Source organism: Dermacentor silvarum, chromosome 5, assembly GCF_013339745.2.
Source record: "Dermacentor silvarum isolate Dsil-2018 chromosome 5, BIME_Dsil_1.4, whole genome shotgun sequence".
In the NCBI taxonomy this organism is placed as follows: Eukaryota; Metazoa; Arthropoda; class Arachnida; order Ixodida; family Ixodidae; genus Dermacentor; species Dermacentor silvarum.
This window is the reverse complement of record NC_051158.1, coordinates 23,067,179-23,092,595: the sequence shown is the minus strand read 5'-3', so window position 1 is coordinate 23,092,595 and position 25,417 is coordinate 23,067,179. Positions and strand designations below refer to the sequence as shown.

The window sequence follows — 25,417 nt, the reverse complement described above, 5'->3', positions numbered from 1 at the left end:
GACCAAGCTTACACCAATGCCCTTAAAGTCGGCTTCACTTTTAAACAGAAATGCATTGCTGGGAAGACGTTTTTCCAGGGGCAATATAAGTCATCCTATATTAAAATGTGAAGGCCCTAGGACCTTTTTTCATTTTTTATTAATTGTTTGCTATTGCCCCGGCGCGCGCGCGTCTCCAAACCGCTTTAGGCAGACGAAGTCCCAATTGGATGGATCGATGGTGGATGGATGGATGGATGGATTATATGAGCATCCCCCTTGAAACGGGGTGGTGGGTTGCGCCACCAAGTTGTGATTATTTTTGCCGAAGATGCGAGCGCCATCTGGATAAGATTTTCGCAAGTAACCTACCCGAGAGCGCCGCTGTTGGTGTGATAGAAATGCTGGAAAAGGGGTTTGTGTTTGAGTTTCCTCGCAACAGAATTATGCTTTCTGGTACATTCAAATTACAATCCGACGCTATCATGTCTGTAGGTTGTAGTTAAGTCGTACTTTACGATTTTGCTGCCGGATTTTACTTTGAGAAATTCAATTTCTGTTCACTAACGCCTTGCGCCACGTGAAGGGCCTGTATGGTCGGGGTGGTTCGGGATCAATTTCTCGACCACGGACGCTGATGCCTACGCCGACGCCGACAACAACGCCGGATCTTCTGCGACACGGGGCCCTTATCGCTATCGCGTTAAAATCTGGTAGGCTGTATCAGGGACGCAGCAGCAGCGGCTTACGTGCAGCTTCTTGTCTGTTCTGCAGGCGGTGTATTTGGCACTGTTCGGTACAGAAATGGTGTAACCCAATACAGAAGTAATCACGCATTGGAATGCTACATGCCTAACTTATGTTACACATAGCGGGGGTCTTACGGTCAAATTTTGCAATCGTGCTCGTTACCTCGTCGTGCTTGGCTCGCTTGTTTTGCAGAGGGTGTTTGGGCAGTATAGGGTGAAGGAATGACTCCCCCTACGCAGGTGACACCCGAGACTGCCCTGCACCGCTCGGGCGCACCCCACTCGTAGATGATTGGGATTGCTGCGCTTGCATCAATGTTCGGTGCTTGCGCTCCCTATGCCGACGGTTTTTAAGGCTGCAAATACAAAAATTTGACGACTGCCCACCCCTAGCTCTGTTTTGCCAAGATTGCTTCAGTAGTGATCACTACGCATTTACAACAATACTCAAAGTGAATCTTTGGAGTTGGCCTTTGAGCGTCTCCCTTTATTTTGTTCTATAATGCCTATAATTAAATTGATTTTACTTCGGCTTATGGGCTACTAGCGAGAAAGGGAGGCGAAATGTGGTACGCCAGATGACTAAGACCTGCCCTTCCATTAGGAAAAACAGCACTCCCTTTATTTGAGTGTACTACAGGGTAAAGCCACACGTATGCGTGTTTTAGAACATACAACGAGGTGCACATTCTTCAAAACTGCATACTCACGCATAGAGTTTGCCTAGTGCCTGCGCCGCGGTGGGTCCCGTGAACTGCTCGAGGTCCTGAAAGCCGCGCACCCGCTGCAGTCCGCAGTGGCGCCGCCACGCGGTGTACGGGGGCAGCCCGTGGTCGCGACCCCTCTGCACGTTGAGCGCCATCAGGTCGAGCCCGAAGTCCTGACCCTGCGGCTGGAACAGCCGGTTGGTGACCTCGGGACTCAGCTGTTCGTCCATACCCGGCGCCGCCTGGTTGACCAGTCCCAGGACGAGGCGGTCCACGGCACCCGGCCGGAACAGGTGCGTCGGGTTGAAGAACTCCGAGTGAAGAGGGGTGTCTGCAGGGCGCGTCGAGGATAGAACGCGACGATGAAGGCAGAATGCGCAGGGATGTTCACGTCCGCATCAGGTGGGGATATGGTAATTGATACGCTGTCGAACGCTTTTTATAACGAATAGCTTGGCACCTCAAACATTCTCCATTCGACAGGTCACTTAGTTCTAAAGATAAGGAAAGAACCTTCACAGTTGTATGCCATGCTGACAACTGATACATCAAAGACATGCGAAGCTGTATGTATCAATGTTCTTTCTTTATTTCTTGCACCCGGCCAGAGAATGGAATACCCTTTCTTTTGACATCGCTCCAATCACCGAAATTTCTCGTTTTCAAAGCTGCCATTGAAGACCATCGTTTAAGTCACGCCACCTAACCTGACCCGCCATTTTTCTATGAGCCATCACTACTCGTGTAATGTCCCGTTTCGGGACTTTTGAGGTGTTATGAATAAACGAATAAAGCAAGTTCTCGTACCCTTAGGAAATCTCTTGGTGGTCTACCAAATCAAGACCATCCACCCCCACACCGTAAGAGTGGCCTTGTTTTTCTGCCTTTCTTATTTTTTTTTTTGTGGGGACGGGGGAGATAATTGTAAATTTCATGTCCCTTTAAATGCTACGCCCTCTACACAAATGCGTGCAATGCCACCTGCAAAAAAACCCACCGTTGAGCAGAAGCCTGTGCTTCTTGTCGTAGCGGTGGAAGGCGTGCGGCACCAAGCTGTGTCCGAAACGGAAGGCGGCTGCGGCGAACACGTTCGACACGCCGGGGTTCTGCGTGGGATCGTAGCCGCGCCAGTGGCCCGACGCCGGCTTGAGGCCGAAGATCTGCGCCACGGACTCGCCCAGCACGGCGGGCAGGAACTCCGCCAGGGTCACGTGCTGCACCTCGGCGGCCACCACTCGCCGTGCCTCCTGCCCGCAAACGGAGAAGGAGCGACCGTCGATCGTCATCGTCATCAACGGCAGCCATCATATATATCACTTCCAGTGCACGAATTGAAGCCATCTTTCGGTGCAGCCGGCTGCAGCGAAACTTTACCCTATGCCTGCGAATTTTACAGTCTCGTGACACCCTGCTAAATGACACCGAAGAGGGAGCGATCATCGTCATCGTCGTCAACGGCAGCCATCATGTCGTTACCGGCAGACGAATGAAGTCATCTCCCAGCACAGCCAACTTTATAAATCTCATCACACCCCTAAAATGACACTAAATATAAACATTACCTTAGCTGTATTAGTGAATTATCATACTGCAATACCACAAAGGGGTACCCTACCGCGAGAGGAGGCTTTTAATAAACCAGGAAAGGCGCGAAAATCGGAAGACAGGTGGCGCCAGCGCCTTCAAGTTCTTGCACCCTGCAGCTTTCCCGTGACGTCAGAAATTTGGACGAAGTTCCCTCGGGCCTACTTCATTTTTTAGTCGGTAAAGGTGGACTACGTTGTAAAAAAAGGAGTAAAGACTCAGCTCAGAAAGTCGCTATAACTCTTACTGCAGCACAATTACCGGCCCAATTATACCAGAGAACACATTGAACTCAATGACGTCACGCTGACTATATACAGGCGCCGTAGTTTCGGCATGAAATAAAAAAAAGGAACTTTGGTATTCAGCAGATGACGGAGCGAGCCGGAACGAGAGCCAAAAACGTCGCCATGTCGTGCTCCCGGCACGTGACCTCCTTCCGTGTCGTGACGTCACAACACGTCTACACATCCTGAGAAACGAAACGAAAACTGGGCGTAAAAACACTATTAGAGTAAATTATTTGGGATGCTGTAGCTGTCACCTCGCCAGCATTCATCTCAGGTGTCCAAGTCAAGGACTTGCTTTTAAACCAAAATAACTTTAAATAAAGAAAGCCGGCAGATCCCACGCCATGTGGGTATCGACGTTATGCGAAACAGTGCGTGGGGAGCCTACCAAGTTAATGAAACAATCATGCGAGCACCAAGACGCATAGGCGGCTGTTGTATGACCTACTTGACACGCATGTAATGACATTCATGTCATGAGTCCATAGCAGTCCCCTTAGCATGCTTAAGAAAGACCTTAAGGCGAAAGCCTTAGTCATGCTCATGACTATGACTTCGACCATCAAACTTAAGCCTTTTCCTTCACTTAATACCATATCCGAGCCCCTTCCATTGGTGTTTTAATGTTACTCTTTTTTCGCTGAGACATTGTCGTTTTTGCTGAGTCACGCTCATGACTATGACTTCTACCATCATCCTTTAGTGTTTCCTTCACTTACTACCCTCGTCCAAACCCATTTCAGTGGCTTCTGAGTGTTAATCTTTTTTCGCTGAGTCATTTTCATTTTTGCTGAGTCATGCTCATGACTATGACTTCTACCAGCATCATTTAGTGTTTCCTTCACTTAGTACCCACGTCCGAACCCATTTCAGTGGTTTTTGAGTGTTAATATTTTTCGCTGGGTCATTGTCATGACCTATATGACAAGCATGTAATGACATTTGCCTATCACTTATGTTCATCGTACAGTCCTGTCATACTATGCCAATTTTGGTACCTACCATGTTAACGAGACGACCATGAGAGCACCAAGACGTAGGCGGCTGTATCATGACCTACATGACACGCAGGTCACGACATATCATTTATGTTCGTCATATACTATTGTCATAGTATGCCAATTTTGGTACATACCGAGTTAACGAAACAACCATGAGAGCACAAAGACGTAGGTGGCTAGATTGATAGATACTGTCAAAGTAGCAAATATTCGCCAAGAAATGCTCCGCATTTAAAAGTCGGAAGTATCGTACGAGTAGAAGGTATCTTACGGGTGCTATTTTTGTAATGACCGTGCTACAGCTAAGCGATCCAAGGTCAGCAAGTGCCCGGCGATCGCAACGATGTCAACCTTCCCGAAAGCGGGCAACAACTGGCCACCCTTCCTGAAACGCTACTTTCTGTGTAGCTGCCGGCAGGCGGCGACACACGCTTGCACCGTCGCGGCATCAGTCAGCATCCCCGTAAGCGTAGACGAATTTGCAATTTTTTCTTAAAAATCGAGCGATTAACTGTGGCAAGTGTTACACTGAACGACGTAGACTCCAAAAGACGATCCCTTTGCAAAGTTTCAGCAAGAGCAGTGCAGCGGTAAGCGCAAAATCTTTTTCGAAGACGTTAAGCGAAATATGCAGGACCCTGAATATACCTGAAAGAGTCGTTCGTCGTCCCAGCCAGGATTGAGAGTCGACAGTTCGAGTGCCACTCGGTTGTGCTCGCGCATCCAGATGGTGTGAAGCGCCGTCAGACCCGGCTGCTCGTTCACTCGAGAGTCACCTGGTGACGAAAGCGCGAATAATAATTTGTATACACTGTCTATAGATTTCAGACTTATTAAATGGCCTTGCCATGTCACCGGGTGCAATTGGTAAATTGCAATATGTTACGATGACTGACTATATTATTTTTCTTCAGTTTCCTTCTCTATTCTTACCCCGTTGCCCCTCCGCAAATGTAGGGTAGCCAACCGGCCCCGTCCAGGGTTGACCTCCATACCTTTGCCTTTTCGTTTATCTCTCTGTTGCACTATGTATGCCCCAAAGTGAATTAAACACTTAATTAGCAAGGATTTCTTTAATTATATTCAATTATGAATTTTGATTTATTGTGCAAGTAATGTTCGCATCTTCGCATATTCTAGTTGAAGGATTGGAATTGTGTTTTCTGACACAGTTAGTTTTAAAAGTTCTGCAGAGAAGAAAGAAAGCACCTCCATGCATACATACATACATACATACATACATACATACATACATACATACATACATACATACATACATACATACATACATACATACATACATACATACATACATACATACATACATACAGACATACATACATACATACATACATACATACATACATACATACATACATACATACATACATACATACATACATACATACATACATACATACATACATACATACATACATACATACATACATACAAATTCTGCTAATCAATACGCAGTAAATATTCCTCGAGATTTCTCCCGTTCCCGTAACAATCCAACTGTTGCCCAAAGGCATTTTTGCATTTCGCGTACTTATGAGTAGGGAACTTGAAGAGTTGACCCTCAAATACAACTTGCTATTATAGACCAGTATACAGGAGTACACAAACCTGCCATGAAGCACTTGGAGTTCCGACCCCTCTCCTGGCATTCGAGGATCTCGGCCTCGGAGCCCGGAGGCAGCAGCGGCTTGGACCACTTCGTGTCCAGTGTACGAAGCATGCCTGCGCATCGTAATGGAGGTGAACGGCAATGTGCCGCGTTTGGTTTATATAACATCGATGCAATACGATACGTCAAGAAACGCGGCATCCCGAAACAACGAGCCAACTGCAGTCGACGACAACCTCGTCATACCACGAAGCAAAATACACCGCTGTCCGAATCGCAGATAATTTGCATAGATGCGCTAGCCAGTTACGTTCGCGCATTACCGTGACGTCATTGCGGAGGCGAACCGTTTTCGATGTCACCATCCATCGATAACTATATACAGGGTCTCCCAACTACCATGCACCAAGATGTACAAATATGAAAATGCCACGTAGCTGGACAGAACCAAGGTAATGTTGTTTGCCGTCGCTTGGAGATGCTCAAATTATTTTTTGGGTTTTGCCTAATTACATAATTATTCTTCAATAATTAACCAACTTCTTAAATATTATAATTAGATGAAAAGTGTCAATGAGAAAAGTGTAGAGCAACAAGGGAAACTCCCGATGCAGCTTTCTGTTGCTCAATACGTGCTACATAAAAGTGTTTTTCCAAACGTCAAAGAAGCCCGCGCATACACGCAATGTTGCCGCGCGACTGGCCGCTCGAGGCACTTCCAAATTTTCTTTTACTTACATTCTCTTGTAGTTATTTTATTTATTTTTTAACATATCTGTGCGTCAGCACTTGGGTATTACGCTTGTTTCTGAGCACGTTGGATACATTACTGATTGAGTGATTTATTGATTGATTGATTGATTGTTACTTACAGCGTAATCGCGCTGCACGGACCCCTGGTCACAAATACCCCAAGGGACAAGGAATTCAAAGTCAAGAGACAGACATCACAGCACGCTCACAGCGCATGCGTCCGCGTCAGACGACGCCATGTCACCAGCAGACTCTTGCTTCTTCACCACTGCATTCTTACGCTCATATCAACGGCGCGTGGAATATGCAGGGCCGGCGCTCGCAGCATTGAGATTTTTCTGAAGAGAATGGGTAGAGGATGCCATTTCTGTACCTTTACTCTTTCATGGCAACTCATTAAGCCTGTTTTTCATAAAATGAACATCCAAGAAGAAATGCTCTCCAAGATAGTTGCCATCGAACGAGCAAAGAAAACTACAATTACTGGGAGCCTTTACGGAAAGGCGAGGTCCATTTGTTTCATTGAAGCCCTTCGATTTGACAATGAGTCAAGCTGAGCCTCAGCGAGAACCATTGAAACCGAGATATTCGTTTAATGAAATGATCTGCACGAAAGCTTATCGCTTGCTAAAGTATATGGTGACCAGGTGGGAGAGTCTTTTGACCTGATCGAACTGTCGCAAGAAGAGAGAGTGACGGAGGCTTCAAAAAATAGAATTTTAAAAGTGATAAAAGTCCACGCTCGAAACTTCCTTCCACTTCGAAACACGGATGACGTGTGCATCCACTAACCTTTCCGGAAAGACCTCAGCTGGCTTGTTTCCTCGGCCGTGGAACCGTACACCGTGGAAGCGTCGATGAACGCGGTGACCTGATTGGTGTGATCGCGTGCACCTGTAAAAGCCAAGGGTACAATTTGAGTGTGTATATATTTATACACTTTTTCCATGGCAACTGGTATACCGCAAGAAGCACGATTCACCAGTGCGCCTGCCTATCCTATCCTTTTTTCACTCTTCAAGTATTTCATTTTTTACAAGTGTTGTAAATGCCACAGATGTCTAGCTTCCAACTAGTCCAGCATTCAACTTTAACTTTGCACCCCTGCTTATTCGTGAACACTGAGCTATCACCTATAGAGGTACTCCCCACGTTCGTACGGTGCGGGAAAAAACGCTTACAAGAGCAGAGAACGCGTAGTCAGCTTTGCCACCACTGAGAGACTCGCAGCTCATATCCGATAACACCAATGGATCATCATGTCGCAAAGGCCTCTCCCTCCAATCTCCAATTACCCCTGTCTTGCGCTAGCTGATTCCAACTTGCGCCTGCAAATCTCCTAACTTCATCATCCCACCTAGTTTTCTGCCGTCCTCGACTGCGCTTCCCTTCTCTTGGTATCCATTCTGTAACTATAATGGTCCACCGGTTATCCATCCTACGCATTACATGGCCTGCCCAGCTCCATGCTTTTGTCCTATTCACATTTTCCACAGCGCTCGTGGACATGAGCTGATCCAGATAACGCACAGCTTTCCATGGTGCTGGCTGTACAATATTACGACGCCCCTGATGACGCCAGCAGCAAGCAAGTTTCCAACAGTCCAAGCAGCTGTGCTTTTCGGGCGCTTCGTCCAACAGGTTGGTCAGTTCGGACGTTACGTGTGTATATCCCGAAGAAACGAAACACGAGCTTACAAATAATTTGATTCGCCGTACTACTTAAGGCATCCAAGAAGATACCGACAAGTTTCCTATACAGACGCGTAGAAACCATCCGATTCGTCGTATACGCCTGGTCGCATACAACAAGCTCGTTGTACTTTCCTGTCACTTTACCTCCCCCTACCCACTCTCCCCAGCGTAGGGTAGCAAACCGGATCTTCCCATCTGGTTAACCTCCCTGCCTTTCCCCTTTCTTCTCTCTCTCTCTCTCTATACGACCAGTCGTGGTGCATGGTGCGTCACACTCGGGTTTTGACGCACCGTGCACGTTACGTCTTTAACGCCGCAGAGACGTCGTGTCGTACCCAACCTGCAGCCCCGCCTGGCAGCGGGCGCCGAGCGGCTGAACTCCATGCAGGTCGCGTCGAACTTGCGGTAGAACTTGTCGCGCCACGACACCGCGATCGCCATGCACTCGGGGTGCACGTCCTCCGGCGACATCAGCGGCCGGCAGCACTTGGGCGGGAACCCCGAGCGCGACACGGACAGCGTGGTCAGCGACACGTCGTGGTCCACCAGCTGTCCCCACTGCATCAGCATCAGCGTGGCCCGCGGGTCGTCCGAGCTGCCGCCGCCCAGCCGGTCCAGGGAGGTCAGCGTCTGGCTGATCAGCCGACCGCTGGGCAGGGGAGAGCCGTTCGAAGCGACACGTGGTCTGGATACCCCTGCGAATATCGCCGATGACAGGACATATTGTTTTTTTTGTTGTTTTTTTTAATTGCGTAGCTTGCACTAGTGGGGCAAGGCTAAAGAAACAGCGGAGCTGATCGGCACCTAGCTGGTCCTGGCCTTACGGGTTATGCTCGGTTTTGCTAAATTTTTCAAGGTGATGCTTGGTTTTGCTAAGTTTTGCGAGGTGACGCTCGATTTTTGCTAATTTTTTGAGCCATGCAACTGACCTTGCTAGGCAAGGACTGTAGAGACTCTCACTTAGCTAGGTCAGCAATCACAGAGTCAAGTGAGATTCAACCACATTTATTATGCACAATTACATTTTCCGGAATTTATTGATTATTGATCGATTATCGATTAGCTATTGTTGATATCGCAAGGTAATGGCCACGTATTTCGGCTAGGCTAAGCACTACCAAGTCATCCCCAGCATTTTCTGGAATTTATTTATTATTGATCGATTATCGATTACCTATTCATTTTCTATCGATTGGCTATCGCAAGGAATGGGCCACGTATTTGGGCTAGGCTAAGCAGTACCAAGTCATCCCCAGCATTTTCCGGAACTTATTGATTATTGATCGATTATCGATTAGCTATTCATTGGCTATCGATTGGCTATCGCAAGGTGAAGCGAGGCGCAGCTGTGCGCAGTGAAGTCATCGCTAGGCGAGTTTTTGCGAACGCCACGCCGGGAAACGAAAAGCTTAAACAGCTCCGCTGTTAAAACTCGGAGCTCAGAGAAGGCCGCTTCTATTTAAATTGCTTCGGTTATACGTATAAAAAATTGAACGAGAGGTTTACCTGGAAACTTGATAGAACAGAAAATTGGGCTAGTTGGTTTACACTGAGCATTACAGAAGTAGCCCGAATAAACTGCGCACAACAACGAAGAAGAGTCTCGCACAACGAAGCGCTGCACTTCCAGCAGATGTTTATCATAAAAACCCGAGGCTTGCATATTAAAAGCATTGTGTGTGTCCCTTCGCTCTTTTGTGCAACATGTTCGCGCATCCTGCTCAGTTTATCTGGAGACATTTGTAGACTGTGTCTGGTTGCTATGTGTAGGTGCCAGCCTTTCGGCTTCTCTCATTACATTACTTTTAGACACAAAATAAAATCGGGTAGTCCCTATAACTGCACCTGAACGAGGGCCTATGCGAAAGCATAGGCGGGATCCTTCTTCCCTACAGCATGTGACTTCTTTGTTTTACTCTGTTGTTTGTCCTGCCCATTCGGTAAGTCTACCCGTCGTGGTCCATTCCTGAGCTCCTTATTGAGCGACCACCAAATTGTAGCGCATGCCATCCGCTCAAGTGCCAGATGCGGCGCGCCCCAGTACCCACAGTCAGTCGTCTTGCAAAGTATAAGTAACGTTTCACTCACTGAGCCGTAGACCCACTCGTCATCCATGAGCCTACGCTTCGCCACCCTCCGCGCTTCCGCTGGTGCGTCTCGGCTAGAGCACTGCATGGGCCGATATTTTTCAGCCCAGGCCCGGCCCGGGCCCGTTTTTACGTTGGGCTGCCCGCCCAAGCCCGACCAAAATTTTTATGGCGTGACCCGGGCCCGGGCAATCTACGTTACCCGCCCGGCCCGGCCCGCCACCCCTTTACCTGTAATCCCATCCCATTTTCTTACACTCTAACGAGCGGCCTCCGTCTCAGTGCTTCCAAAAGTATTATACTTGAGCGAGAGGTTCGTGCCGAGCAATCTGGCCGTTCCTATGCACCTGGTTGGTTTCCGCTGTCTATTTGTTCCCCACAGTGTCCCAGTAGTATAAGAACACTACTCCCCCACAAGGTCCCTAGATGAAGTTTCAAGGTAGCGCCATTCTTTCATGTAGCAGAGAGTGACCGGGGGTATAGCCGATATTCTAGTTGAGGTTACGAGGAAGAAATGGGGCTTGGCTTGCCACGTAATGGGTAGGGTAGACAACCGGTGACCTATTAGAGCTACGCAGTGAGTGGTAAGGAAAGGGAAGCGCAGCGGTGGAATTCAGAGAATTGAAGTGTGATGAATTTAGGAAACTTGCAGGCACAACTTGGAAACAACTATCGCAACACAGGGGTAATTGGCGATAGCTGGAAGAGGCCTTCGACCTGCAGTGGACATGAAGATAGGCTGGTGATGATGATGATGAAGACAGACCGGTCGTGCACCGGCGAGCGCACCCCATCAAATTTCCTCTTTACCCGCTCACCAGCGATCCAAACTCACCGGCGCCCTGCTCCTCTCGCCATCTCATCTCTCCTCCAATCCGCAGCACGCTCGACCATTTCTTTGCTCTTCCGGGGTTCAGGGAGGCATTTTTTCCAAATGGATTGCAGAAATAGGCGCCTTGCACACTCCCAAATCACTATCGACACCAGAACTGAAATAAGCAAGCGCGAACTTCCAACGGCAAAGAAAGAAACAGAGAGACACCGGGCAGGCGCTATCCAGTCCTGTGTCTCTTTCTTTCCGTCCTGGTTTGAAGTTCGCGCTTGCCTTTAATCCATACAATTACGTACCAACTAGCCCACCAACGCATTTTGCTAATCGTCATCAGAAATTGCCGCGGTCCGCCCACCTTCCCGTATAGCGTTATCGCAGGAAAATTCGTAGCGCATGCGCAGAGCCATTATGGGCGCAGTCGTCAGCACAAAGTTGCAGAAGGGAACCAAACCCTCATTAAATGTTTCCACTAGATGTTCTATGCCTTCTAATCATGCAGCAGAGTACGCCGTTACACATAGGGAGTTATTCGCTTCATCGGGCGTCTGCTGGCGAGCGCGCACCGACGACGAGGCATGGACAAAGAATTGGGATGCCACGGCAAGTGGCGAGGCGGAGGACGTACCGTCGGCGTACCTGGCGGGCTGGAGTCTCACGAGCGTCGAGAAAGTGACGCCCCACGACGGCTTGTCGAAGTTGTTGCAGGTGCCATCCGGACTTCGGTAGTGCAGCGCCTTGCGCGGGCACACGATGTCCTCGTCGATCAGGTCCTTGGGACAGACGCGGCCCAGCGCAGTGTCACGGACGTCGATGCATGCGACCGCACCGTGCACGTCGTCGGGCGCCAGTTTCAACCTGGACGAGCGTCGAATAAGTGTAGAGGGAATGCATCGTATGGAATGACGCGCATACTATCGGCACAAATTCAAAGGCGAACCAATTCCGAAACTACTCCGACGCGTTGTTTCGCTTGCAGGTTCACCCGCATTTGTATCAGGCACTGCAGAAATCGCATCGCCGCTTCCTCCACCGGTTAGGTTAGGCCTCGAACAGGTATATGTGTGTCTATATATATATATATATATATATATATATATATAAATGAGGATGTCTGCCGTCAGTTAGCTTTAGTTTTGTAGGTTTTGAGATTTTTCAGTTCGTTAGTTTAAATGTCTGCCGTTAGTTTTTCCTCTAAGTATTCTCCGACCCTGCGAGTAGACCAGCTCATGAACTAGAATTGTGCTATTTGCCACAGGCAACCTTTAAAAATTTTCTGTAAGAGTTCACTGAAGCACGCAGTTTATATAAATATATATATATATATATATATATATATATATATATATATGTCCCCAAAAGTCCATGAATTCTAGTTCATGAGCTGGTCTACTCGCAGAGGCGGAGAATACTTACAGGAATGACTAATTCTACTAATCTACTCATTCACAAAACTACACTAATTACGCTCCTACCTATTTAGCTTATGGCGCCTATGCAATTTAAAAATGTCGCAGTTTCACCCGAAAGGCGAAGCATCAATTGCGATAGCAAATTTGTAGAGAGCTATACGGAGTAAGGATAGTAGTTTTATCAGCTGTACAAACTTGGACATGCAGCAGCACCGGCAACACAGAGCTGTTGTCGACGCCGCCGGCGTTTTGCCCGCGTTCGCACAAAACGCGCGAGGCGTTGGTGACTGTTGCCGGAGCCTCTGGGGGCGGCTCGGAGGTTTTCGACGAGATCAGAACGGGACACTCGTCGAGCAGCGTCGGAAGTCTTTACCACCTTCTCGCCTCACAACGTTTGTATATAAAAAGTTGTCGCAGTTTCACCTGAAAGGCGAAGCATCAATTGCGATAGCAAACTTGTAGAGAGCTATACGGAGTAATGATATTAACTTTATCAGCTGTATAAACTTGGACATGCAGCAGCATCGGCAACACGCAGAACTGTTGTCGACACCATCGGCGTTTTGCCCGCGTTCGCTCAAAATGCGTGCGGCGTTGGTGACTGTTGCCGGAGCCTCTGATATAAATAGGCACTGCGTGCCGCAGCTAAACGTCGCCTCCCTTCCCTCCCCCTCCCCCACGGCCTCTCGCTCGTCGGAAGAAGGCGCGTTTGCTCTACATACATGGTGATTGTGAAGGAGAACAGAGACGCCTACTTCTGCAGCCCTTAAGCGAGCACGGCGCAGAACGCGCGTTTGTTCGCCGTGCGTTCACTCCCCGTGAAAGACGCGCCCCTCGCGCCCTTTCACTCGCACATACAGCGTTCGGCGCGCGGCGACGATTTCTTCTCCAAATGACGTCATACGGAACCTCACGGCGACGGCGACGGCGACGGCAGAAATCTGCTTTTGAGTGTCCATATAATTGCTATCGCAATAAAAGGAATTTTGTGCCGCAGCTAAACGTCGCCCCCCCCCCCCCCACGGCCTTTCGCGTGTCTGAAGAAGTCGCGTTTGCTCTACATATATGGTGATTGTAGAGGAGGAAAGAGACGCTTAATTCTGCAGCCCTTAAGGGAGCACGGCGCAGAACGCGCGTTTGTTCTCCGCCGTGCGTTCACTCCCCGTGAAAGCACGCGTCCCTCGCTCCCTTTCACTCGCACATACAGCGTTCGGCGCGTGGCGACAATTTCATCGCATTTGACGTCATACGGAACCTCACGGTGACGGCGACGGGCGACGCGCCGACGGCAGAAATCTGGTTTGGAGTGTCCATATAATTGCTATCGCAATAAAACTGATCCTATATAGAAACCACGCTCATGGCCAGCGCCACAGCAGAAGCTTTAAGAGATGGCATGCAAGAGGTGAATGCTATACTTTTTCTGCGCCTTAAATAGTCCCTCGTCGCTGAAACGCTGAGCAGAATACAACCAATCGCATGACGGTTCTTTAACCTCTTCACGAAAGCTTCGCTCCTCAGGTTCTAACATATGTGGGTGATATACGTATACTTTTATAGCGAAAGCAATTATATGGACACTCCAAAGCAGATTTCTGCCGTCGGCGTCGGCGTCGCCGTCGCCGTGAGGTTCCGTATGTCGTCAACGGCAATGAAATCGCCGCGCTCCGGACGCTGTATGTGCGAGTGAAAGGGCGCGAGGGACGCGCGCTTTCACGGGGAGCGAACGCACGTCGGAGAGCAAACGCGCGTTCAGTGCCGTGCTCCCTGAAGGGCTGCAGAATTAAGCGTCTCTTTCCTCCTTTCCATATATAGAGAGCAAACGCAACTTTTTCCATCGCGCCAAAGGCTGTGGGGGGACGGGAGAGAGGGAGGGGAGGCGACGTTTAGCTGCGGCACCAAATACCTATTTATATAAAAAGACCACGCGCGTTCGGTGCGAACGCGGGCAAAACGCCTATGGCGTCGACAACAGTTCTGCGCGTTGCTGGTGCTGCTGCATGTCCAAGTTTATACAGCTGATAAAACTACTATCCTTACTTCGTATAGCTCTCTACTAACTTGCTATCGCAATTGGTGCTTCGCCTTTCAGGTGAAACTACGACAATTTTTTTTTACGAAGGATATATTTGATCCACATGCATTTAACTTCGCACACAAATTGGCCATAGCGTTTCCCGCATATTCGCTAAATTTGACCTTAGTGGCGCCTGTAGTTACGCCAAAGCAGCGGGCTTAATATTGCGCCGCTCGTATAACACACTCATAACGCTCCGGAGCACTTGAATACGAAATTTATTGCAAAGACCGTAATAAGCGCACACACTTCGAACTTCGCATATACGTTACCCATAACATGCCCCTTAACTTCGTTAAATACAAACAAGGTGTCTTGTTTAGTTCCCAGAGGGCACCGGAGAAACCAACTACGAACTTCGTTAGACGCATAAAAATAAGGGGCAAATGAGGGCTCAGAAATTATTTGCAACGCTGGTATTTAAGCGAGGCACGTTAAGTTTTCGTCACACATTGAACTTAACATTCCCACAAGTTTCACCTAATTTGAATTTGGTGTCTTGCGCAGTTGTTTTAGGACTTTTGGGGACGTCGCGGATAACGGCAGTGTGACACTCTTAAATTCTCGAATAAGTAACATTCTACAAAAGCTGTAATCAACCTATCATATATTTATAGTTTGTAACTCACAACATGCTCCCTAATTCGACGAAATATAGATCACATAGTTCTCCTCACATAGTTGACAGGAAACCGGGGAAACGCCAACTACATGCCTTGTATAACGCCTAGAAATTAGAAGACGAGTATTCAGTAATTATTCTCAAAGCATGTAATTATTTAGACACTTCATGCTTTCGGTAGGCGTCACACATAGCATGGCCTCCATTTCCTATAACTATGAAATATCTGCAGTTTTCGATCCACCCAGGGAAGCCGGAAAAAAATTGAGGACGCTTAAGCTTCGCCTTTAAGAGTGTAACGCGATATCATTCAAAGTTCCCTAACTGCTTCTCACGCTTCCCGCCAGCTGCAACTTACGTAAGCGTAATGTTTACCGGGAAACACTGGTGGCGAACGCTATTCACGAAGGCGAGCTTTCTGGTAGAAACGCGGCCTCTTGCGTGGGCCGATCCCAGAGGTAGTGCACAGCCGCGCCCGAAAGATTACATAATTTTCAGGTTTCCGTTATCGTCTCACACTTTTAATATTTCAGCCTGAGAAGATTTAGCATAAAAGGCATGCGCTGTCGGTGTTTTGTTTCATGACATTTGTTTTTGGGCTGTCATTCTCAAAATTACGAGGAATAACTTTGTCGAGAATGTAAGGCAAGGTCTTATGAGCAACTTTTGTGATAGAATGGTGTGGCAATATAACCCGCATATGCCGCATGATGATGATGATGATGATGATGATGATGATGATGATGATGATGATGATGCCGCATGTCATATAGCTAGGCATGATATATACGTATACCTAAATATATACGGCAATTTTAGCTCTCGAAATGCCGACGTTGACACCGACACCGAATCCGGATTTTCGGCGACACTGCCATCATATCCTCACTGCATCAAATACACGGGTTCAGGCGCATCATTCCTTTGAATAAGCGAATGGCTGTCTAGAAGCGTTCGGTTGTTCGCTAACTTTGACAGCCATCGTTGGTGGCTTCTGCGAATATACTTTTTATTATATTTTTGATATGATAGGGAAAATACAGGTCTCTGCATGTAGAAAGCTCGTGTACAGTAAGGCAAATAAAACGATTCGGTTATAGCGAAGGAATTGCAGAGAACATACTGAGGCGTTTGTTTTCGTCTTCTCTTCTAACGGCGAGGCAGAATTGCAGAGTGCCACTTTCAGTCAGTCTGCTTCTTGAGTTTAGGTCGGTTGATTAAAAGACTTGCCTAACCAACGAAGTCTTTCGCCATAGTTCCTGCCTATTAAGGTTGGCAAAGTGTTAACTATATAGCTAAAAAAAGTTTGTATGTACGCTCAGTGAAACTAGGCAGGGTGTGGAAGGTGGCAATTACGTCGCACTGCAGGCTACGTTCGGCTCCGTGAAGCGGCCGAGCTGTGAAGTTGACGAAGGAAATTTTTTGAATTAACTTTTTCTAAACATAGGGTCCAGTTACTTTTGTGCTTCAATGCATGAAACGACGTTTTGTTAAGAAAGTAACTGGAGCGCCAGTGGATTTATTCGCAAAGTTCGGGAATTAAAATCACAGCGCTTGCATGTAGGCTCCCTAGTTCGAGCGCGAGCTTCGCGAGCCCTCAGCTCCGGGTCCGCTTGCCGGCGTTGCCGTTTTGCTGCAGCTTCCCGCGTCCTAGACACCGGGTCCGCTTGTTGTCTGCGTCGCCGTGCTGCAGCAGATTTGAGAGCCCTCGACTCCGCTTGCAGTTGAGCCGCCACTCTCGCCTTTTCATCCATAGCGGGCGCGCCGTTATCAGAAGCGACCGTTATCATCCATGGCTGATAAGAGAAAGAGAGCGCGCGTCGGGAACGACCGCAGCGCCCCTAGCGGACTCCATGCAAACCAGAGCTACGGACGACGAGGGAGGGACAAGGCTCGGCCCTAAAGTGCTTCGCCCCTAATATCTCGAAACTGGTGTCATCCTGAGAATTCGTTCCAAGTGGATCCGCCTAGGGAATTCCACAGCCACAATTTTGAAATTGCAATAGGGGCCATAAGGTGATTAGTTAAGAACTTAATTAGTGTAGTTTTGTTAATTAGTAGATTATGCATTTCAGTTGTTCCTGCAAGTATTCTCCGCCTCGAGTAGACCAGCTCATGAACTAGCATTGTGCTATTTGCCACAGACATAACAATTTCTGAAAGTGTTCGCTGAAACACGCTGTATATATATATATATATATATCACAATTTCACAATTTGTGAAAGTGTTCGCTAAAACGCGCTATATATATATATATATATATATATATATATATATATATATTGTGATGTGGAAGAACGGCACCGGGGCTGGGCTTAATGCGCGAGGAGCGAAGTAGAGGAAGCGGAGGTGGGCAGATAATAGAACAGCTGGCCATATATATATATATATATATATATATATATATATATATATATATATATCCAGAAGATAGTAACCGTAGTCATTGGTCGCGTTTTCTGAGTTCTCGTTCGTAACCTCAAGCATGCACCCACAAATGGCATTGAACAAGTCATCGAGCACAACATGGCAGGTTATTAAATGCGAAGCATTTCTTGGCGAACATTTGCCACTTTGACAGTATCTATCTATCTATCTATCTATCTATCTATCTATCTATCTATCTATCTATCTATCTATCTATCTAGCTAGCCGCCTACGTCTTAGTGCTCTCATGGTCGTATCATTAACTTGGTATTTACCTAAATTGGCATACTATGACAACAGTGTATGACGAACAGAAATGATAGGTCATGACATGCATGTCATGTAGGTCACAAAACAGCCTCCTAAAATGACAATGACCCAGCGAAAAATATTAACACTCAAAAAACATTGAAATTGATTCTGACGTGGGTACTAAGTGAAGGAAACACTAAATGATGGTGCTAGAAGTCATAGTCATAAGCATGATTCAGCAAAATGACAATGACTCAGTGAAAAAAATATTAACATTTAAAAAACACTTAAATGGGTTCGGACGTGGGTACTAAGTGAAGGAAACACTAAAGGATAATGGTAGAAGTCATAGTCATGCGCATGACTCAGCAAAAATGACAATGACTCAGTGAAAAAAATAAACATTTAAAAAACACTTAAATGTGTTCGGACGTGGGCACTAAGTGAAGGAAACACTAAAGGAGGTTGGTAGAAGCCATAGTCATGACAGTGACTCAGCGGAAAAAGCTTAACACTTAAAAACCAATGGAATGGATTCAGATGTGGTACTAAGTGAAGGAAAAGGCTAGAGGTCAATGGTTGAAGTCAGTGTCATAAGCATGGCTAAGGCCTTAAGGTCGCTTAGGCGTTGCTAAAGGGACTCCTGAGGTCTCATGACGTGAATGTCATGACATGCGTGTCATGAAAAGGCCGACTACGTCTTGGAGCTCTCATGGTCGTTTCGTTAACTTAGTAGGCTCCCGGCACCCTGCTTCGCGTGACATCGATTCCCACAGGGCGTGGGATCTGCCGGCTTTTAATTAATGCATTATACCTGCGAGCGATGTATTCGGTGGCGAACTGGGAAGCGTAGGCCGCAGTTTCGTACTCTCTGGCCCCGGGGCGTCGCCTCAGCCTGGGCCACGTGACGTTTTCGTACTTGGACTTCTGGAAGCCTGCGAGAGTGTGTGCACGCGAAGAGTCAGTTGCAGGAGTCGCGTTGCTGGAAGACAATGAGTTCACACTGTCTTTGACGAGGTCTTTTCAAATTGCCTGTCCTATAGGAAAATTACCAGATAGCCTTAGCCGGTCCGCAAGTGGACTAAAGTTTACGAAATATGCAGGGTGTCCCAACTGCCATGCACCAAGATTTAAAGATATGCAAATGTCGCGTAGCTGGACAGAGCCAAGGTAATCTTGTTTGCCGTCGCTTGAAGATTCTCAGATTATTTTTTTGCATTCCGCCTAATTACGTACATAATTAGACTTGCAGACAACATTGCCACGCAACTGGCCGCTGGAGGCACTTCGCGTGTATTAGCGGCCTTCTTTCGCGCTCGGAAAGACACTTTTATGTAGGACGTATTGAGCAACACAAAACTGTATCGGGAGTTTTTCATGTTGCTCGACAATTTTCTCCTTGACACTTTTCCTCTACTTATAATATTTGAGAAGTTGATTAATTAATGAATATTAATCATGTAACTAGGCAGAATGCAAAAAAGTAATATGATTATTGCGGTGACAAAGCATATTCTACTTAGCTGCTGCTGAAAAGAGTCGGCAGTGACACTATTCTTATTGTGCAGTCTTTTTTTTTTTTTTTCCTTCGACGAGAAAACCCATGTAAGACAATAAACGTTTCTAACGCATTGCAGTATAGAAACAAATTGTCACAAGAGGTCGCCCCCAGCATTGCTACTGCCATCCACGTCCCGGATAAACTGGTAACAGTGGGGGCAATCTTAGACCGTGTCATGGTCGCCCACGTGTTCTCCTGAAGGTAACGTATTATTACAGAAGATAACAATAGGCTTAACAATCACAAACACGTCACGAAATGAAAGTGCGATGTATGACTGCCAGAGAAAAAACGCATAACTGCAGACAGCGTGCAATGCTGCTCCGGTATTAATGATGCAACGCGCAAGCAAGTCAAGGTTACAGGGCAACAAACAATAGACTCGGGCGCGTGTCAGCGGCTGGTTACAAGGAAAGTTGGAAGCGACACGTCAGTGGCAAGGAGTTCTTCGCGGTCACACATGATATTCGCTTGTTATTGCTTTCGTTAAGGGTCGGGTATTTACAGCGGCCAAACTATGCCCTCCAACAAGCACCAACCATGCAACCCTTAAATGTAAGTGCAAAAAGTGAGTACGATGCAAAAATGTGTTGGCAGCGCATCATGACAGCGCGTCAGTGACTCATTGATCTCGCTCGCTCGCTCACACTCACTCACTCACTCACTCACTCACTCACTCACTCACTCACTCACTCACTCACTCACTAACTCACTTATTCATTCACTCACTTATCCACTCACTCATTCATTCACTCACTCCACTGCACTCACTAACTCACTCACTCACTCACTCACATTTACTCACTCATTCATTCAATCATTCACTCACTCACTCATCCACTCACACAGTACTCACATTTACTCACTCACTCACTCACTCACTCACTCACTCACTCACTCATCCACTCACACAGTACTCACACTTACTCACTCACTCATTCATTCACTCACTCCGCTCACTTACTCACTAACACACTTACTCATTCACTCACTCACTCACTTACCCACTCACCCACTCACTCACTCACTCACTCACTCACTCACTCACTCACTCACTCACTCACTCACTCACTCGCTCACTGTCACTCACCGTGCTTTTGCAGGTACTTGACGCTCTCCCTAACTCCCTGGTGAACCGCCGACAGGAGCAGGGTGACGTTGATGACTAGATCGCCGGATGCCGGCGAGATGACGCCGTGCATCTTCGGCCGGCGGCCAGCAACGGCCTCGCAGGAGCCGAAGTCACTCCTCGGCGGAGGCCTAGGTATCTCCACGTTCCACAGAACCGAAGACGTGGACATGGCCAGCGCGCACAGCGAGGCGATCCACAGTTTCCTGGAGCGAAGAGGAAGACAAGATCAGTTAAAGGAGACACAAGAAAATCCGGCTGAGCGCATCTCAGCACGAACGTCGGCGCAATTTAGTGACACACACCGTGTTGCCACCGCCGAAACTCGTCATGCATGAATCGTGTCTGCAGCCTGGATCCTCGTTCTCACATCCTGATGGTGATGATTTCTTGGCATCCTCTTTGAAACGGGGTGGTGACAAATTGTCACCTAGCCGGCTTGAGTCAACGAGGTATGCTATACACGTTTTTCATTCGAGCAGTTTTGTATACATCTCCTAATATATTTTTTTTCCTGCAACGCTTCTCTATCTGTAACAGATCCGGTCGTATCAATCACTTCCCTGCTTTTTTTTCCCCCACCAATACTCTAAACCTCTAAACGTATCCTACTTATGTCGAATGCTGACCGGTTGATGATTCCGTCCACTTTATATCCAAGCACTTCTGGAAGGTGCACGTTACCTGTACGGGTCTCAATTGCTGAATCTCTTCGCATTCCATTAGGATGTGTTGAGTGCTCTCCGGATCTTCACTGCAGCATACACATGCCTCATCTAGTCCCGAATATTTGCTCCGGTATGTTCTCGTCCCTAGGCAACCGGCTCGAGCCTCAAATAGCGAGGCAGCTCCCTTCCTGTTATCGTACAGATTTCCCCTTCTAATTTCTTTCTTCTCATTCTTGTATATCTCATCGGTATTTTTTTTAATGTTTCCATTCTTTGAATCCAATTCACTGTCTTTGTTTCTCTCACTTTCTTTCTGATGACTCCTGGTTGTCTATTTACACTTTCAATAACCCTATACTTGGTCGCCAGCTTTCTTCACCTCTTCCTCCATTCTGTGTCCACGCTCTTCGGGTACCTCTCAGCACCGGGATATTTTTAAAGGAATTTTTCTGTCATTCAGGGCCGGCTCATACCTAATGACCCAAGTTGGCGTTAAAAAAGTTAATTGAAGAACGGCACATACCCAAGTAGGCGTGAAAGATGTTCATTGAAGAGCGGTACATACACAATTTCACATGCTCAGGGACCCAATTAAGTTGGTCCAATGGTTGGTTTCGTACGCGGTTTCCTCAGCAAAGCAGCCCGGTGCTCTACTCATTGGACCGTGGACTACCCAATGACCCAAGTTGGCGGGGGAATGGTTAGAAACATTGAAACATACCGGAAAGTACGGAAAGTATCATAAGAATGCTAATCGCATTAATAGGAAATTGTTATTTTAAGCTGCAGTGTATTGGTAAGTTACGCTTCCGCAATAGAAAAGGAGCCACTTCCACTGTGAAAGGAGGAAGCGAGAAAAGACGCGAAAGGGGAATATCGGTGGCTTATACGCCTTCCCGGAAATTCCTGCACCAGTTCGCCATCACGTCTAGGATTTTGATAGCGTCCACTGGGAGCTGGTTAATGTCTTATTCGTAAGGTATTCCTAAAAGGAATCAAGAACACAAACCAGGAAATTTGAGAACCTTTTTTTCGCCAAGCCCACTGGTGGATCCAGAAGGGAGCCATGGCGGTCGGCTGGTATTTTTCTTCTTAATAATGACTTGCAACATACCGTATAGAAAGGTTTCCTCGCGCAAACCAGCAAAGGAAAGCACGTTCTGATCGAAATACACTTGAACCAATCCCACCATTTCCGCATCAACTGCAACATCATGCATTTTTACGTTTCTAATAAATGTTTCTCTTGAGCAAACTGTCTTAGGGTTCCTTGACAATCATATACATATAAACACCACCTTGATACATCACTGCCCATCGGTGACGCCACTTGGAACTTACGAAACTACCGTGCAACATTTATAAAACATCGTTCTCTTTCCTCTTCGAACAGGTCATCTGCTCGGGCTTGCGTTTTTAACAGCGCCAGGAAACGACGCCGCTGCGCAGCAGCCATTTTTACGCGTCGTCTGTTTGTGCGTGCGTCGTCTGCTATGCAACACAGCAGCCACTCCCACGGTCTCGAAACCACGCTTCGTAGACCGTAAACAAACGAGCGCTTTCTTCAGAACCATTTCAAACCACGTAAACATATAGCATACGGATTCATTGACGATGGAACACGCCATAGTTCTTTGCTTCCAGCGGCTGGTGTCGCTTGCAACACAGCTACCGTGAAACCTTTAAATACACGACATCGTTTCTGTCCACTTCGGACGCGTCGTCTGCTCGGACTTCTGCGTTGACGCAAGGAGCGCCAGCAGACGACATCGCTGCGCAGCAGCCATTTTCGCGCGTCTGTTTGTGCGTGCGTCGTCTGCTATAAGCAAGACAGCATGCCACTCCCACCTGCCCAAAGCCGCGTGCGTCGTACTGGGTTGTACGAGTCACTGCGGCGCATGACCGTAAACAAAAAAGCGAGCGCTTGCTTGAGAACGATTTCACCCCGCACAAAACATGTTTGCCAGCAAACACAGGCACTGCAGGCCATTCACGTCGATCATTTCCTCCAATCTCGCGTCGCGACCCACGCCCCGAAGGCGCGGCAGTCAGCTTTCGGTTCATTTCCTTTCTTTTTCTTTCTTTTTTTCCGCCTTCAATAAACTGCGCGTTCTCACGCAGTTCAGTCACCTATTGACGACCGCGGAGGAAAGAATTTGCTCTCATCGCGCACTCCAGACGGACTATAACGCTCGCAACTTTCCCGTAGACGCGATATATCGTCGCCTCGTTAATAGCATCGAGGTCTGCCACCACCAATGCCGGTAATGCGAAAAGCGCGTGGCGCGCTACAAACCCACCTGAGCGCCGCAACGTTACCTTGGCCCATGTTGTTTTTGCTCCAAGGGCACCAACCACACTGCTCGTCGACGCGAATTTCACATCTCGCGTTGTCTCAACAACCCACCGCGAAGGACGAAGCTTTCCCGTCGGCACTGGCCGGGCCCTTCCGAAAGTCGGGTGGCTCGTCCGTCGCACTCCGCCATCTTCTCTCTCTCTCTCTTTCGTTGATATGACACCCTTTCACCGACGAGCGCCGATCTTTAAACACATAGGTAGCCACTGTCAGTAACGAGAAATCACGTTCCAAACGCAACCTTCATTTTAACGCCTAAATTTGGTTGTACGAGATTGACGCGCCATCTTGTAGCAAACAAACCAATCAATTTTACTCAAGGTATTTAAAAGCAAAACGTCGTCTGCTTAATCCTCTCAAGATTGAGGGCGCGAACGTCTGTTGTGTCTCAAATTTTAGTGGCACATTTGTGCTCGCAACTTCACGACAAAGTTTTCACCACTCACGCAGTCACGTAACTCCGGTGCGTCGGACCTTTTCCTGGCGTCCTTTTTGGATCTTAAGTGTGTTGCTTTGTTTGACGCTGCGGGTGTGTTATGTGTGCGAGAGCGGGGTGCGTGTGATAGCGGTCGTCTGCTCGAGCTTTTGTTCCGCTTGAGGTCCTTGTCCAATCAACTTACCTTCATTCTTGTTCTTTACTTCCCAGACGCAAGGGCGAGCCTGGCGGGAAGAGGTGGTTGACTATACGGAGGGGAGCCATTCTATTGTTCTCTTGCGTGTGATTTTTTATGCCTGGCCGCTTTTATAGAACGGCAGGAGGAGAAGTGAGGGTGACAAGGGCTCGGCACAGCGGCCTGTGGCGTTTGTAGCAGACGACCGCGGCGCGCTGCGGGAAGTGTCGTCTGCTATCCCGGGGCTACTGGATCCGGTTTTTCTTTTTTCATTCACCTGGCTTCGATTCAGTTGCATCGACAAATAACTCTTCTTCCGTGCAAGCGCGCGTAATGCTTCTGCCGACTCCCAGCCTCAATAAATAAATAAATAAATAAATAAATAAATAAATAAATAAATAAATAAATAAATAAATAAATAAATAAATAAATAAATAAATAAATAAATAAATAAATAAATAAATAAATATGCAGGCATAACATCAGTAAAAACAGAAGATGAAAACCCCATAGTTCTTTCGTCTGCTACTTGACATCGTTTTTTGTTTTCAACTAGCGATAGTCTACCTATCGTTTTTTTTGTGCCGTGTGTCCGACGCATATCCACCGCGTTGTCGTGGATTATCAAGGAATAGGTAAGGCCGGCAAGGAATATTTTAATTTGAATCGCATTAACTCGTTAGCTTGTTCAAAAAGTGGTCGCAGTTTCACCTGAAAGGCGAAGCATCAATTGCGATAGCAAACTTGTAGAGAGCTATACGGAGTAATGATATTAGCTTTATCAGCTGTATCAACTTGGACATGCAGCAGCATCGGCAACACGCAGAACTGTTGTCGACGCCATCGGCGTTTTGCCCGCGTTCGCTCAAAATGCGTGCGGCGTTGGTGACTGTTGCCGGAGCCTGTGATATAAATAGGCACTTGGTGCCGCAGCTAAACGTCGCCTCCCTTCCCTCCCCCTCCCCCACGGCTTCTCGCGCGTCGGAAGAAGGTGCGT

At 47.5% G+C, this 25,417-nt stretch overlaps 1 protein-coding gene across 1 annotated transcript in view; it reads right to left on the bottom strand.

Moving 5' to 3' along the window:
• The window catches only part of LOC119453074 (peroxidasin homolog), a 28,938-nt gene extending 5,016 nt beyond the window's left edge, over positions 1–23,922 (bottom strand). Inside the window, exons 1-10 of the mRNA XM_037715066.2 lie at positions 23,754–23,922; positions 20,747–20,991; positions 18,910–19,030; positions 11,933–12,162; positions 8,724–9,083; positions 7,486–7,587; positions 5,940–6,053; positions 4,959–5,086; positions 2,433–2,682; positions 1,439–1,766 (exon numbers count right to left, since the gene is read on the bottom strand). Of these exons, the coding sequence (XP_037570994.1) occupies positions 1,439–1,766; positions 2,433–2,682; positions 4,959–5,086; positions 5,940–6,053; positions 7,486–7,587; positions 8,724–9,083; positions 11,933–12,162; positions 18,910–19,030; positions 20,747–20,991; positions 23,754–23,782 (1,907 nt within the window). The 5' untranslated portion in view covers positions 23,783–23,922. The remainder of the gene's footprint in view (positions 1–1,438; positions 1,767–2,432; positions 2,683–4,958; positions 5,087–5,939; positions 6,054–7,485; positions 7,588–8,723; positions 9,084–11,932; positions 12,163–18,909; positions 19,031–20,746; positions 20,992–23,753) is intronic.
• Positions 23,923–25,417: the final 1,495 nt, after the last annotated feature.